Here is a 16,922-nt window from a genome sequence, read left to right as displayed (position 1 = left end):
ATGCTAGCCTTACCATTTAGGGAGGGCTGCCCATTGTTCTTCCATCCGACTTCTAAGTGTTCTGGCAACAATGACCATGAAAGATTTCCAATTCCCTGGAGTGATGATACACAAGAATCTATAACTCTTCCAATATATGGAATTGGTTAATTCTGGTGAATGCAGACCAATGGTGAAAAATGGGCAATGTAGCATCTTTTAGTTTTTAATTTGTATTAAATTATATTAATATTATATTAATTTTGTATCATATAGGTACAGGTGACCAGAGATATTATATAGGTACAGGTGACCAGAGATAGTTGCAATTTTCTTTTCTCTCCATACTCTTTCTCTCTAGAGATGTAATCAGCCATAGCCTGCTATAATAATTATCTTACTTTAAGGCTAGGGGCAATATAATGTCCCCTTATTTCTTTATGGTTCCCTCTTCTATTCCTTTAGTGAACTTATATTAAACAATAAATTAAGAGTGCAATCAGAATTGCTCAGAACACTCAGTAAAAAATCCTAATTTTTAGGCAGAGGTTTGACTCTTCCTTTAAATTTATATTTCTCTCCAGCTAGCCCTCAACCTCTTAAAGGTCCAAAAAAGATGTTGGTTATTGGAATGACTTGGGTAAAGAAGTAAGCTGAGTATGTTATAGTTAATAGATATTCAAGGAGATGGAAAGTTGAAAAATAAGACTTTTTCTAGGAACCTCCCTTGGACCTTAAAGAACTGCCTATGGTGGTTACTGTTTCAGCCTTCTGCTTTAGTATGCCTATAGGGCCAATGGTGCTCCACAATTTCTCCCTTCTCTGCAACAGCTCTGTCCTATTTTTCATTACCTTTCATCTATTTGCCTTGTGCCAATAAATCTTTTTGGCTAAGTTCTTGAAATCCGCACTCATTTCCTTTCTGTTAAAAGAGCTTCAAGTCCTGAAGTAGCTTTTGAACTAGATCATTATTTTAGAGGTGACAGTGTTTCCTCATAACCAAGTTTTCTCAACCAATTTGAAAAACTTCCTGTGCAACATTAACTCACACAAAGGTTTTCAAAGACATCAATGGTCAATGGTGAATTCTCTAAAAGGTCTTATTTTCATCCAGTTCACACCTATCTCTGGGTGATTTACTACATTTTAGACGTCCAGTCTCTCTTTAATTATTGAGATGGAGACATAGGGTACCTCTTTTACACATGCTTAGAACTTCAAAGGATAATTTTATTTATAGATACCCTGCTTTCCATAAACCATCTTGTCATTAAAATTTGCCTCAAACTGATTTCTATCACTTAAAACATCCCTTATGTGATAGGTTATCCATTTTGTTTTCAATGGAAAATTTCCAAGTAGTATTTTACACTTGAACCAATTCTATCACACTTCCATTTTCCACTCTTTCCTTACTTGAAGTCTACTGACTTCAAGCAAGAAAACATCTTTAATCTACTCTGAATAAGAATCCACTCAATTCAGTGTCCCATTGTAGCAGTCAAGGTTTGAGCACAAATAATATCACGGCAGCACAAGAAACCATTGTGGCATGGTGAGGAGTTGGATAGGTTCATCTGCTCCTTCATTTTAGTTGCATTCCAAACGCTTGCCTGAAAACTCAGTCCTTTCTTTGACTCAGTTGCCTTGCTATGTTTACTTAACACATTTAAAAATACATGCCAATTGATTTTTATGGCTCTCAAAAAAGGCTACTGTTGCTCTCTTTTCTTTTGATATTGAATCCTTCCTTATGGCAGCATCATTAACAATAGCCAGGGGATACCCCTACAGATTTTGTGATAACACTGAAAGATCTGCTGTTCCCAGATTTTGCAAAGATTCCAAACTTGTCTTTAAATTAGAGAAAGCAACTTTCTGCCCCCAACCTCAACAGTACTCCCCAAAAGGCATTTGACTCAAATTGAGTTTTCATTCCAATTTTACTCATTTATTGAACTTCTTAATATAAGATATTCAGTTAAGTCACTCTGTATATATAAAGAGCTATTATGCACCAGATGTTCTGCCAGGTTCTGGACCTACAGAAAATAAAAGGCAAAAACATGATCCCTGTCTTCAAGCTGTTTACAGTCTAATGGAGAAGACAATGCTCAATTATATATAAAGAAGATATTGCAAAGCAAATGAAACATAATCTCAGAGAAAAGGGTCCTCTAATAGGAGGGATCCAGAAATGCCTCCTGAAGGTAGGATTTGAGTTGAGTCTTGAGAAAAGCTTTCATGAAGTAGAGGTCAAGAGGGAGAGAAATGGGGGGAAACCAATGAAAGGGTATGAAGACCAAAGATGGAGTGGAACATTTAAGGATGATAATTTATAACATCTGGTAGATCATCTGGTATATGGAAGCCAGTAAAGTATAAGAAAACTGGAAATAAAGTAAGGGGCTAAGTTGCGAAGAGTTTTAAAAGGCAAATAGGATTTGATATTTGATATTGTAGGTAATAGGGAATCTCTAGAGTTTATTAAGTAGGAATAGTAGTAAACAAAATTATTATTTTGTAATGACAAATGGCATTGTGTTAGCTTTAAGGTTTACAAAAGTTACAACTGTGTGGGTTGGATGGTTCAAACATTATTCCTGTCAGAAAGATAAGGAAACTAAATCTTGCAAAATCTAAGTGATTTTCCTAATATGAGCCCATTGTCAGGAGTTGAACCAAAACCTCCTGAGTCTAAACTCAGTTGTATTTTCATTATAAAATGATGCCTTTTAAATATGGGATTTTTTTTATATTTAACTCTCATATAGAGTCAATTTCCAGCTAGAAGTTAACTTTGAAGATCATTGAGTCAACCAGGAGAATGCTGGTAAATGTTTAACAACTATCTCTCCAAAATTAAAAAAAAAGTATACGCAGGATACATTTTTAAGGATAATATGTATTTTAAAATTTTCTCTGTCCCTTTCCTGAGACTAGATCATCATTTAGTACGACGAGTATATTAATTTACCAATGTGTATGTGTGTTCATAAGGTAATTTTCCTATGCCATAGAATGCACTCCTCTGTAAAGAACCCCTTTAGTGAACTAATCCATTAATGTGATTTTAATCACTTTGCATTAATGAATAGTACTCAGAACTTGTTCTTTAGCCAGGAAATTTTCCTAGCTCCATATCCTCAGATTTTGCTCCTTACAAAATATTTCAGTAGACTGTTGTAACAATATTTGAAACACAAATTTCAAACTCTCCAAACTCTTCTCATTGTTTCCCATGACAAATAGGTATTCATTTTCTAATTCTGCCTCTTTGTAGTCATCACAGAAAACTTCCCTTTCTTTCCCTTACCCCAGAGTCTTACAGTGTTAAAAATGATCATTAGAACCTCATTTGCCTTCATATATCAACTATCACATTAAAGTTAGGCAATCAAGTGTAGTGGATAGAGGGAAGAAAACCTATTACTGGTGTGATTAGAGAAAAATCTGGGTGAGGGTCAAGCAGCTGCCCTCTGTGACTATGCTTTATGAATATGTTGTGATCTGTGGAGTTCGCTGATCCACAAAATTTTGGCATAATGATAGACTTTCCTACCTGGTTTTACAGATTTTTCATAATGCCATCTGGATCCATCCCTTATCTTACTAGAAGGGACATCAATCAAACAATAGACATTATTAAGTCAGGTATTGTGCTAAGGGCTAGGGACCTTAAAAAGAAGCAAAACAAAATCCCTGCACTCAAGGAGTTTATAATCTAATGGGGGAAATTATATGATCTTTTTCAAAACCAATATTTACAAAGCAAACTAAACAGGATAAATAGGAAATAATTCACAGAGGGAATTCTCTACTCTATAACAACTCTTCTGAAGCCCTCTCCAAGTGTCCTCTTCTCATGTTACTAACTTCTTTTATAAACAAATTTCACTGATGTCTTGCCCCAGGATGATTTATTTCTCTTTCCTCTCCCTCATTCTCTCCTTTGCCCTGTGTCCCCCAGCTTCTTCAAGTTCAACCCAAAGCTCATCTTCTCCATGTTTCTTCCATATATGTTTTTCATTGCATCTAGATTTTGCTGATGCCTCAACATTTATGTTTTTAGCTGGTGACATAATTTGCTCTTACCGATATGCTACTACTACTGTATTTTCATATGCCATAGTACTCTTTTACCAATTCAATTGTGAATTAATAGGATCATAAATTTCAACCAGAAGTGAGCTCAGAAGTCAGAAAATCTAATCCCTTACATTTTACAGATGAGATAACTGAGGAACAGAGAGGCTGATTCAATCCATGAAATAATAGCTAGCATTTACATGATATTTTATGATTTACAACTATAACTATTCTCTCATTTTTGTCCTTACAACCTTGTGAGTTAGATGATATTTTATCCTAATTTTTCATAGGAAGAAATTGTCTTGTGTTATAGTTAGTAAGTATATGAGGTTGAATTTGAACTGAAATCTTGACTCCAGACCAACAGTCTAACCCATAACCTTGTAGTAAAACACAACTAGTAAATGTATCAATTTAGGTTTGAACCCATATCCTTCTAACTCCAATTTCAGTGCCCTAATGTACTAGAGTTCCAAATCTGTTTGTTTTTTGTTGTTGTTGTTGTTGTTGTTGCTTGGTTTTGGTTTTGGTTGCTCATTTTTTTCATTTTATTTTTCTTTTTTTAGATTTTTTTTTGCAAGGCAAATGGGGTTAAGTGGCTTGCCCAAGGCCACACAGCTAGGTAATTATTAAGTGTCTGAGACCAGATTTGAACCCAGGTACTCCTGACTCCAAGGCTGGTGCTTTTATCCACTACGCCACCTAGCCACCCCATTTTATTTTTCTTATGCTGCTTTACCCCAATCTGAGTAACTCTATGTACTGAGTGATCAATGAATATTTTTAGTTGCCTGGATAACTGGTTCACTCAAATATCTAAGTTATTCTCCCTTTCTTATTTAGCTATAGTAATTGAGCAGTAGCAACTGGTAACATCTATTTAGTTTATGTTTCAATCATGGCTGTTATTTATCTCATTTTCAATTTTTTTTAATTCAATGCTTAGACTCTAGAACCCAGCCAATTTTTACAGTGATGGTAAGACTTGACAAGACTCTTATCTTTGAAGGCTTATCCAGGGGCAGATTCTTCCTAAACTTCTCATGCTTTTTCAGGAGATTGACTTTCAGGAATTGTTTCTTCCTATTGTTCTTAATTAATGTATTGCTAATCCAATCTAATCCATTCATATCCAACAAGCATTTATCTAGGCACTGAGCACAGAAAGACAAAACAAATAAACAAACAAACAAACAAAAAAGAATTCTTCCCCTTTTCTCAAGGAATTCACATTCTACTGGGGTGGGGAAGAGAGTTGGGAAATACATGTAAAAGACTCAGAAATAACGAACTTGAAAATTTGATTTTAAATTCAGAATTGTGAAGGAAAAACAGAATTCTAAGAAAACTGACCAAGTTGGAGAAGGATGAATTGTAAAAGAAAACTAAATTTTAAAATGAAAGGGCCAAAGGCAGAAATGGAGCCTACAGCCTCAAATTACAGCAACCCCAGTTGACTGTCAGTATGTAAAAATGAAAATGCAAATCATAATGAATTTGGTTTCTGTAAATGCCAGGAAAATAATGCCAGGGAGTTTGGCATTTGGCTCATTCTCTTTCATGTAACCACAGTCAGTTTTCAATCTTCCTTACCATTGTGCTTACTCCTGATTTTTGGCTACTAACTATAACCCCTGGGTCTATAGATGGCATGAAGCCATCTTCTACCATGCACACCCCATTGTGCTTTTCTGTTTAAACAGTGATTACTTTCATGAACTGTTCTGCCCCCCTCTATCTACCCATATAGCCCTAGAATCCTCTCCTTTTCTCCCTCTTTCTTTTTCCTCCATTAACTCCCTTAATTGTAACCATTTCTCATTTCCCCCTTACCTTTCAGGCCATATCTCTGAATTTTTCTTTAATTTCTCTCCCTAGTTTTCCACTGTGATTAGTCCCAACCCCAATATGTCCACATTACCCTCTTAATCATAAACTACTTACCACCTTTCACCCATCTCACTTGGTGATAACAAGTTCTTTCAACCATAGAATAGTACAATGGCATGACACAGAAGGAACTCTGAATAAGGTTGTGAAGCTGAGAAAACAGAAACTTCAAAAGATTTGAAGGGAAGAGGTATCACTGCTGGAAATACAAATAGAACACTATTCACAGCCTTCTTTGCTTTTATTTCTTTATTTGATTGTTGCTAGTGAATATATTGTACAATGTTGTGGAGGAGTGAAAAGAGAAGCCAGTGAACATATCCTTAGGAAAAGAATAACAACATGAAAATTGATGTAAGAATAGAAACTTGGCTTCAGCATTTGAAGTTACTACAGAAAACTTCAAATGGCATTATTGATTTGTAAGCCTTTTTTTCCTCTACCATTTTTTTAAAGGTAGAGTTTGATAGCTTGCTTCTCTTCAACTATCACTAGTTTCCTTACATATTTATGAAAAAGCAAACCAGTGGGATTTACTCCTTGAAAATGACTGGTTATATCTGAGTGTGCATAGATAGGTGTTTATGTGCATATAATATGTTTAGGGAAGGAAGACAGGAAGAATAAATATGTTAAAAATGGTAAATATCTTAAAATTGATTAATGTACATAAAACCATTTATCACGGCCTCCCTTTTAATAAGAAAGGCTGAAAACATTAAAAAAAAAAACTTCTCTTTTATCTGTCTGGTTGCCCCATGCAAACAATCTGGAAACTTCATTTTCTGACAAAAATTCCCCCTCCAGGATATAGGGTCCAATTCCCCTAACAAGCACACAGGTTCACAAAGTTCAAATCATAAATATATTTATTTACAGATTAAGGAAAACAAAGAAAATTTATATCAGAACCCTTATAAAATTATAATTCTGCTAATTAGTAAACCTTCCCATGAGCCTCTCATCAAACACCTAGAATCATAGTCCACTTCGCTTTAAAAGTTGCCTCTTTGTTGCTAATGTAACTCCTCCAATATATGTATTATCCTATGGTGCCTTGTAGCCTTGTAGTCCCCTCTGTGGTTCCTCTGGTCATCTGAGCATCATTCCCAACTCTAACCCATTTATCCCATGGCACTAAAGTTCTCTAATATTCTTCAGTGATCTGCCTGTTCTCCCATATCCTCATCCACAGTTCTTGGTCACTGTTAACCTGGTTGTAAACACAGGATTCTCTTTATCTCATTCCACTCCAGTGCCCAACAAAGGACTCTGCGACTTCCTCCTGAAAAGAATTCTACAATTCTCTCTCCACAGTTACCCAATCCCAGATATTTCTTTCCCCATATAATTGCTGCCATGTGAAGTTCAGAACCTCTTCCTCTCTCCAATTCTTTATAGTCTTCCTAAATCAAAAGAGTGTAAAGAATAGCTAGTTTAATCCCCAGACACTTCCCAGGTGGTTGAGGGACAGGTAGGCTGGAAGGAAAAAGTCAATTACTAACATTTCCCCAACCCTTCTTCACTTTGGTAAACAAAAAAATTCTTAGTCCTCACTATACTTAAAAGGCAATTTCTGTTCATATTTCAAGAAAGCCTCGCTTTCAATGGAATTATTAATCCTGATGTTGAATTTATAATAATCCCCTTCAAATTATGAGTGAAAATTACTTTGTTGTTGTTGTTATTGGCATTCTTTATGTCCATTAGACTCCACTTGAGGTTTTCTTGGTAAATATGCTACAGTAGTTTGCTATTTCCTTTTCCAGTTCACTTTCCAGATGAGGAAATAAGATTAAGTGACTTGCCCAGGGTCACATTTAGTAAGTATCTGAAGTCAGATTGAACTCATGAAGTTGAATCTTTCTCACCTTCCAGGCCTAGTACTCTATCCTCTGTGTCTCCTGAGTTCCCCCAAAATGTCTTACCTCATTCCAGATAAAAATTCTGAAAGAGTGTTTACTTTAAAAACCAGAAAGTAATCAAACAGCAGTCTTACTTTTTTTTACTTACCCTGTGCCAGTGTCAAAAATATAAAAATTACAAAAAGCTATAATTCAGTTTAAGTGGTACATGGTTTGTCACTCAAAAGATAAGACTGGGCATGTCCCAGGGAACCCTGAGTAATAAAGACACATTGTTAATGAGTAAAAGATTTCATGTAAATGATATTGTTTTCTTTCCCAAATGGGTATGCTGTAGAAGAAACACAGAAAGTTTTTTTTTTTAAGCCAATGACTATGCATTTGTAAAAGGGCAGCTAGGTGGTACAATACATAGAGCACTGTTCATATTCATGAGTTCAATGCTGGTCTCAGATACTTTCTTTCTAGCTGTGAGACCCTTGGCAAGTCACTTAACCCTATTTGCCTCAGTTTTCTCATCTGTAAAATGAACAGGAGAAGCAAATGACAAATCTCTCTAATATCATTGTCAAGTACACCCAAAAATGGTCACAGAGAGTTGAATGAACTAGTGACTGAACAATAATAACATGCATTTGTGAATATGGATCACATTGAATTTTAAATTTCTGTTATCTGATAAAGGAATAGATGTGTTTGAACAGCACAAATTGTTAGAAACCAGAAAGATATAGTCCTTACTCTCAGAGCTGCATTGGGCACTGGAAACTATGAGCTCCAGGTACCTGTAGTCATCTACCATTCCTTTCCTTGGGGTTATCCTTGGATAACTTTTTTCTACATAACAGCTAAATGAAGAGGCTTCTTTATTTCCATTCTTGACCTGAGGACCTTCCACATGATGGATGTGGAAATATTAAAAGAACTAAGATGTGGAGCTTAAGTAAATAATGACTAAAAGGATATGCTAATGATATGCAAAAATTTGAAAGGTACATACACTAGGGAGGATGAGAAGTTATTTAACCCAGTAGGGACATATTAACAGGAAAGATGGAATAATATTGAGAAGGAGAGATTAAATTCAACACAGTTCCCAAAATAAATAGAATGAAGAACAAGGTCTGTAAGAAAGTGGAATTAGGTTGAGTTATTAAAAATGCAAAATGAACTTATATTTGAACTTATATTACTAATAAACATTTTCAAGTAGGCAGAGGCTAGAGGCAGAAGCTGTAATTTTGCCACTAGGAACAGTTAAGACAGGAGGGGGATCATGTTGCTCCTAAAATGGAAAATACTTAATTGAATAGTAGAAGGAATCTCAAACTCTTGTAAATTAGAGAAAGTTCATTGAATGTATATCAGGAGAAGAAGTTAGACATGGTTATAGAATTGATGAGTTGAAAACTAATCCTCAAATTTGGGTTCTAAGAATGGAAGTAAAATATTTGCAATAGGAAAAGATATCAATTTGTCAAAAACTTGTTCAGTGAAGGACCTAAATTCCTTCTATAAAATGAGAGGGCCGGATTAGATAACTTTTGAGGTATTGTACAACTCTAAATCTATTATCCTATGAACTCCTAAAATTAGGCAGATGGTGGCCATCTACAACTTTATGTCTTATAATTCTAGATAGCTAGATATTACGGTTAAAACAATGCTGGGTTTGGAGTCAGGAAAGAGTAGAATTCAAATCATACCTCAGATATTCAATAGTTACTTGTGTAATTAAGAACAAGGAATTTAACTTCTGTGAACCTCAGCTTCCTATTCTATAAAATAAAGATTTTACTCAGTTTTTACTAAAGTCCCTTTTAGCTATTAATTTATAAATTTATAGACAGTGTCATAAGTTTCAAGATGGAAGACATGTCAGAAAATGGCTAGTCCAACCCTCTTAATTTTGCAGATTGGGGAGAGGAATAGAGGTCAAAAAACATCAGATTAGAAATCAAGAATTAGATGATCTGGGATTAAGCAGTGCATTTGAGATTAGAGGTCAGAGGTCCATCAGCTACATTCATCACTTACCTCTTCACCACAGTTTACTCATCTATAAAACTAAGGGAAGTATTGACCAAATGGTCTCTAAATTATCTTTAAATCTATGATCCTATAAAATATATGCAAATTGAATAGTAGATAATTTGGGAGAGAATGGGAATACTATTGGGTCATTTCAGTCATGTCTGATTCTTTGTGACCCCATTGTGCTTTCCTTGGCAGAGATACTACATCACTTTTCCATTTCCTTCTCCAGCTCATTTAATGGATGAGGAAATTGAGTCAAAGAGTTAAGGAAATGAGAGTATGATTAAATAAATGCTTAATGAAGGAGATTGTGTTTGAGTTGAATTTTGAAGGTAACAAAGAATTCTAAGAGGTGAACATGAGGAGGCCTGCATGCCAGGAATGGAAGATAGCCAGTACAAAGACAGAAAGATGAGCCTTGGGGTGACATGTGTGAGGAATATCAAGAAGGTCAAATATTGTATTGTTCACAAAGGGGAGTAATATAAAACTATGTTGGAATAGTAGGTTAGGGTCAGGTTGTGAAGGGCTCTAAATGATAAACAGAGGAGGCTATATTTGATCATGGAAACAATAAGGAAACACTGAAGCTTAATTGTTAAGGGAATGAAAGATCAGAGATAAAGTTTAGTAAAATCATTTTAGCATCTGCATGAAAGATAAATTGAAATGGAGATAGACTTGTGTCAGGAACAATTAGAAAGTTATTGAAATAGTCCAGGTAGGAGATTGTGAGGATCTGAACTGGGCTGTCAAGCATCTGAGAAGACAGAAGAAAACAGGTTCAAAAGAACAGAACAAAAGAGAACATTTTGTGAAGTTAGGACAATAAGGTTTGGTAATTGATTTGACCCATGTGGGAGGGACCATGAGGAGTTAAAGATTGAAGTGGTAGATCTTGGTGATTGGAAAGTTCCTGGTGCTGATTAAAACAGAGAAGTTCAGATGAGGAGTAGGTTGGAGAAGAAAGGTAATGTGTTCCATTTTAGACATGTTGAGTTTGAGAAGTTGTGTAACATCTAATTTAAACTGATTAATATACAGTCCCTGATGCAGGACAGGAGAGGGAGAGGGACAGACAGAGACAGACAGAGACAGAGAAGACACACACACACACACACACACACACACACACACACTCACACATTAAAGACACAGAGACAGAGACAAAGAGACAGAAAGGAGATGGAAACACAGAGGGAGAGAGAAAGAAACCACCAGAACCTTGAGGGGCAACTAGGATAGGGCACCAGCAATGGAATCCAATTTGAGTTCAAAGTCAATCTCAGACACTTAACAAGTGTGTGACCTTGGGAATAGTCATTTTAATCCTAATTTCCTCAAAAATAAAACCCATACAAACCAAAAAAAGCTGTATGGTCAAATTTAATTCAAAGAGTCATTTTCATAGTATAGACAAATCTTAAGGAATGGATTGGGTCACCAAGTGAGAAGGCATAGAAAAATGAAGATGCAGGACAGAGAGCCCTGTAAAGCATCCATAGTTAGGAAGATGTTATATGAATCTGAATGATCCTATAGTAGTCAGAGAGGTAAAAAGAGACCCAAGAGAGAACATTGTCATAAAAACAAAGAGAAAATATCCAGGAGGAAGGAATCATCACTAGTCAGATGAGGAAAAGAGATCAAAGAAGCTAGGGACTGAGAAAATGCCATTAGATTTGGCAATTGGAAAGTTTGAAGAGAGCCAAACAAGTTGAATGGTGAGGTTGTAATCCAAATTATAGAAAATTAGAAAGCAAATAAAAAGAGAATAAAGTGAAGACAATGCATAGAGGTAGCTTTTGTTTTATGGGAGCTTCCCTTTGCAATAAAGAAGAAAATATATAATGATGGTTTAAGGTGAATGGTAGGAGCTAGTGAGAATTATTTATAGAGAAACCTTGGATGACTTTGTGAATAGCAGAGAAGGAACTGAGTAGAGCTGGAGAGGAAATGATTGTAGGAGCATTTTGCTAAAGGAAGTGGGAAGGAATGAGATAAAGGGTTTTTGAAGGATTGGTCTTGGTGAGATATTGGAAAAAAAGGAGGAGAGAACGGAGGATGGAAATACTAAGAAAGGGAACTGAAAAATTTCAAAGTAAAGGATCTCTACCCACTAAAGCCAGAAGCAAAGTGCTTAACTGAGTGAGAATGTGAAAAAGACAATGTCAGGTAGAAGGCTTCAAGAGAAGGCAGCGCCAGAACAACAAACAAAGTCCTATATTTCCATTTTCGGGACTTTTCCAGCACTGTCAAAAGCTCAGGAAGATTGAGCAATTGGTCACAGAGATTAATAAATGTCAAAGTTAGAATTTGAACTCTGGGTTTCCTGCATCCATTTCCAACACTGCTGGTAGTAAGATGCTGCTTTTCATATTGGAAAAACAAGGTGGCACCTATTTGAGTTGTGGAATGTTTTGATTAACGATTAGCTTTGTCTGCTCAATAACTTGAACTGAAAAAAAAGTAAAAACCAAAACCAAAACCTACAGTTCTTTCCATGGAAGTCATAAAATGCAGTACGTTTATACTGTTAGTATTTCTTCACCTTTTATAGAAACAATAACTTTCCAGGGCCCCAATATACATTGGGGAAGTCAAAAAGAATATCCAAACCCACACTGACCACAGAATACTTGTGTCTTGGAGTAGAGGAGTATTTTCTTAAAGGGAATATTTGCCTCTCCACCACTAAGTAGAGTACAGTACCCAAATAAAGTGAATTTGTGAGAAGAAACTTCAGGCCCAACAGGTTTGCTAGGAAGGATTCATGTTGAGAGGCTGTGCCAAGGTCTAACCAGATAAATATAAATATAAAAAATACTTGAGAGGAGAAGGCAGGCAAGAAATATTAAGGAAGGTACACAATAAGAGAACCAGATCATACTGTTTCTCCAGGAGTAAATTGTATGGTAGAGGAAAGAATAACAAAGGTACAAAGTTTCAAGAAAAATCAACCAAGTTTTTAAGTCTCAGGAAGTTGGAAAATTCAACAGTTAGAATACAGCTCAAGCAGCCAATTTATGCTTTCTCAACAACTTCTGGGAGCTATTTTCCTTTCAAGTCTTGTCCAAGAAGGGTTTGTGTGTTTCAGTTAGTGCTGACACTGCTTTTGGGGTAGGGTTGTTGAAATTGAGTCTGCTATCAGTAACTTAATTTCTTGCTGTTTGGAACTCAGGTCACAATAAGGCATTTTGCCCAAAATCACTATGGATTGATAGAGGATGCCAAGGAATGTGATTAAGTATAAATATGAGGCTTTAAGCATATTAATGTTTTAGGGGGCATAATAGTGGAACATTTTAGGGGAGAACATGCATTTGAAGATTTCTCTAAGAAATTAATGTATACAACATTCTATCAGACTGGGGTAAAAATGTAATAAGTTTGGGAGATTTTGGAAAATGAAGAAATGGAAGTTGAGGATTGATACTTAAGCTAAATCTTGGCTGGATAAGCTGGTACATGCATGCCTATAATCTCTCCTATTGGAAAAGGCTGAGTCTAGTGGATCTCTTGAATTGAGAAGTTCTAAGCAGGAGTAAGGTTAATATCAATTGGTGTCTATAATAATTCCACTACAAATAGAGGGATCCTGCTTGCATCAAAGGCAGTCGGCGATGCAAGATGACTTTGGCAAAGAGTTTCCAGTGGTAAAGGTAAAATGGAGAGTCATTGGTATCAGTCATCAGGCAATTAAATCCATGGGAGCTGATGAACTAATATATGACCAGTATATTGATTTGATTTTGCTTAACAATATCTATTTGTAATAAGGGAAGGTTTCTTCTTGCAGTAAGAGAGGTGAGCTAATGGATAGCAAAATATGTAAAAAACTAGAGTATCAATGAAGCATTTTTAAATGCATAGAAGAAAGCAAAAAGAAATGTAGTCAAGAACACAAATAGATGAAATGTGTTTATTGCCTTATTAAATCATAATACATACATACATATATATATATATATATATATATATATATATATATATATATATAAATATATATACATGGGGAAGATTGGTGGCAAATTGAATGCTGACCCTAAAGTCAGGAAGACTTGAGTTCAAATCCAGCCTCAGACAGTTACTAAATATAGGACCCTGGACACTCTTCATCTGTAAAGTGAGCTGGAGAAGGAAATGGTAAACCACCCTAGTATCTTTGCCAAGAAAACTCTAAATGGAATCACAAAGAGTCAGATACAATTGAAATGACTCAGCAACAAATATACATACATGTATATATATATCTATAAACATACATATACACACACATACATGACATACTACACATTCATATACACGATTTCCTAAACTCTTTCTTTAATTTTTTTTAATTTTTTTTTTTAGGTTTTTGCAAGGCAAATGGGGTTAAGTGGCTTGCCCAAGGCCACACAGCTAGGTAGTTATTAAGTGTCTGAGACCGGATTTGAACTCAGGTACTCCTGACTCCAGGGCCGGTGTTCTATCCACTGTGCCACCTAGCCACCCCTCTTTCTTTAATTTTAAGCTATTAAAACATTGATATGGGGCATCTAGGTGGCTCAGTGAATAGAGCGCCAACCCTGGAGTCAGGAGGACCTGAGTTCAAATTTGATCTTAGAGACTTAATAGTTACTTAGCTGTATGATGTTAGGGAAATCACTTAACCCCATTGCCTTGCAAAAACTAAAAAAACAAAACAAAACAAAACACATTGATATAGATATGTTTTTTTAAAACTATGTAATATAGTTATACAGTTTGTACATATAATCTTCTTTATATGTATACACATATTCTGAGATATTTCTATTTGTGCACTACAAAAGTTTACAATACATAAGAATTTAAAATAAAGTCTGCTTAAGAAGCAGTACTCACAAAGGGAAAAAAAGAGGATTTATGGTCTTCAGTATTTCCTGACTTAGTCTATGGTATGCTCCTTTAAAGGTTCTAGTTCTGTTCATTAAGAGTGTCCTGGTTAATCTAGTTAATGGACTTGGCCTGTATATGAGGTACAGCATATGCTTCTTTGTTAGCTAAACAATTATGTGTATGTCACCATCAGGGAATATCCTGGAAAGGAAAACATCTTGCAATATATGAAAATAGCTACTGATTATTGGCATTCAATTTTTGATAATCACAGCCAAGCCTGTGTCTACATGATTTTGTTTTTGTGGCAGGGTTAAAGCTCCTTACCTTACCTCATCCTCTTTCAACTTTCTGAAAAAATCTAGTTATGTGTTTATCCCACTTATTCTAGAATGCCAGATATTTGATAAATTGCATATTTGTTATCTGTTCCTTATGTGTAGTTCATATATAAAGTTCTATCTATGAACTAAGGAGTAGTAAAGAACAGTTGGACCAGAATAAAGGCAAGAGCGATACATTTCTTAGAGAAAATTAATGTGTCCAATTTCATAATTTTAATATTTTATATTTCTAGTTACCACTTATCAACTAGATAAGCCATGAGTAGCTTACCTCTTGGGATTCTTAATCTTTTGCAAAACATTCAGTTCTCATTAACATCCTGCTCATCAACTTGATCAGATATGTGAAATGAATCTGGATGGTACCACCATCCATTGAGTCATCTAGGCTTGCTATCTTTGTCTCCTGCTTCTCCCTCACTATGTATAGCTTCTCTTTTTTGTTAAAGTTTATTATATCTACCACCACTTTTCTTGCTTCTGTCCCCTTCTCTCCATTTATATAGTCATCAACTTAGCCCAGGCCTTCATCATATCTGGTCTAGACTACTGCTATAGACAATTATTATAAAACAGTAAATTGTTACTCCTATTTCCAGTCTTTTCCTTCCTCATTCCACATAATGGTCATTAAATTCACTAAAATCAACAAATCTCTATTGTATCTATATATTTATTACATCTTTTACCTAGTATTTGCAAGGCATGATCCCTGGTAAGAGGCAGACAGGGTCAAAATGGAAATAGTAATTACTCCCGAAGACCTTGAATTTTACTAGAATTTACTAGAAATTCACTAGAATTGTTTCTTAGAAGGACAATATAAGATTGGTACTGCTTGTGAATGTAGTCTGATTAAAATATTTGTATATACATACCCATGCATTGATATATATATATATATATATATATATATATATATATATATTCTATATGCCTTTCTGCTAATATAAATATGATATTCATTGATGTATCTGTTTTTTAGGAAGAGAATTTGAAGGAGAAGAAGAGTACCTGGAGATCCTTGGCATCACAAGGGAGCAGTCAGGCAAATATGAATGCAAAGCTGCCAATGAGGTTTCTTCAGCAGATGTCAAACAAGTCAAGGTCACTGTGAACTGTGAGTATGTCTTAAATGAATCACAAATGTAATTAGCACAGAGATTTGAAGAAGGAATTTCTAAAAGTTCCAAGTAACAGTAGCCAAAGGCATTTCAGACTAAACAGATATTCTATTCTTGTCTGCTTTTATCATTTCCCAATGATAAAATGTGGTCCTTAAATCAGATAGAATACCTCTGTCAAGACAATCACTAAGAAGTTGTTTGTTTGTTTTCCTTACAGCCACAACTAGGGTTGAGTAATTGTAGCTTTGTCCCTGGGTGTCTAAATTTAAAGGTGCATTACTTAGGTGCTAGTACAACTGAACTTAGCAAATCAATAGCAAGAATAACCAGTAAAAATAGGAATTTAAAAAATGACTTACATGCATGTCAGTCTCAGGGGACCTCTTTCCTCTCCTTTCTCATCCAGATTCTCCTCATTTCTGATATATAGATGATATAGATATAGATGTAGAAGTAGATGATGTAGATGTAAATATACTCACACATGTATATTTGTGTGGGTGCATAAATGAATACACATATAAACTATTGGATTTCATTGCACGAAGAATAAAATAAACATAATTACATAGTGCTCTTTCTACAATTTTTTTAAAGGTACAGTATACAGATCATGTAGTTATAAACATGGACCAAAAAAAACCTGTAAACTCAGATGTTACCACTTCTTATGATTTTCAGAGGCTATATCTCTCTCCAGAGAAGAATAATATAGAAGTAATTTTATT

The 16,922-nt window shown here is 35.2% G+C and overlaps 1 protein-coding gene across 2 annotated transcripts in view; it reads left to right on the top strand.

The window, feature by feature from the left end:
* Positions 1-16,922, top strand: part of LSAMP (limbic system associated membrane protein) — an 801,725-nt gene that overhangs the window by 719,014 nt on the left and 65,789 nt on the right. For both annotated transcript variants that reach the window (XM_074214560.1, XM_074214561.1), the window contains exon 4: positions 16,053-16,187. In XM_074214560.1, coding sequence (XP_074070661.1) covers positions 16,053-16,187 — 135 coding nt within the window. The remainder of the gene's footprint in view (positions 1-16,052; positions 16,188-16,922) is intronic.

This window comes from Macrotis lagotis, chromosome 1, assembly GCF_037893015.1.
Source record: "Macrotis lagotis isolate mMagLag1 chromosome 1, bilby.v1.9.chrom.fasta, whole genome shotgun sequence".
In the NCBI taxonomy this organism is placed as follows: Eukaryota; Metazoa; Chordata; class Mammalia; order Peramelemorphia; family Peramelidae; genus Macrotis; species Macrotis lagotis.
The sequence above is the reverse complement of the archived record's forward strand: the minus strand, read 5'-3'. Positions and strand labels throughout refer to the sequence as shown.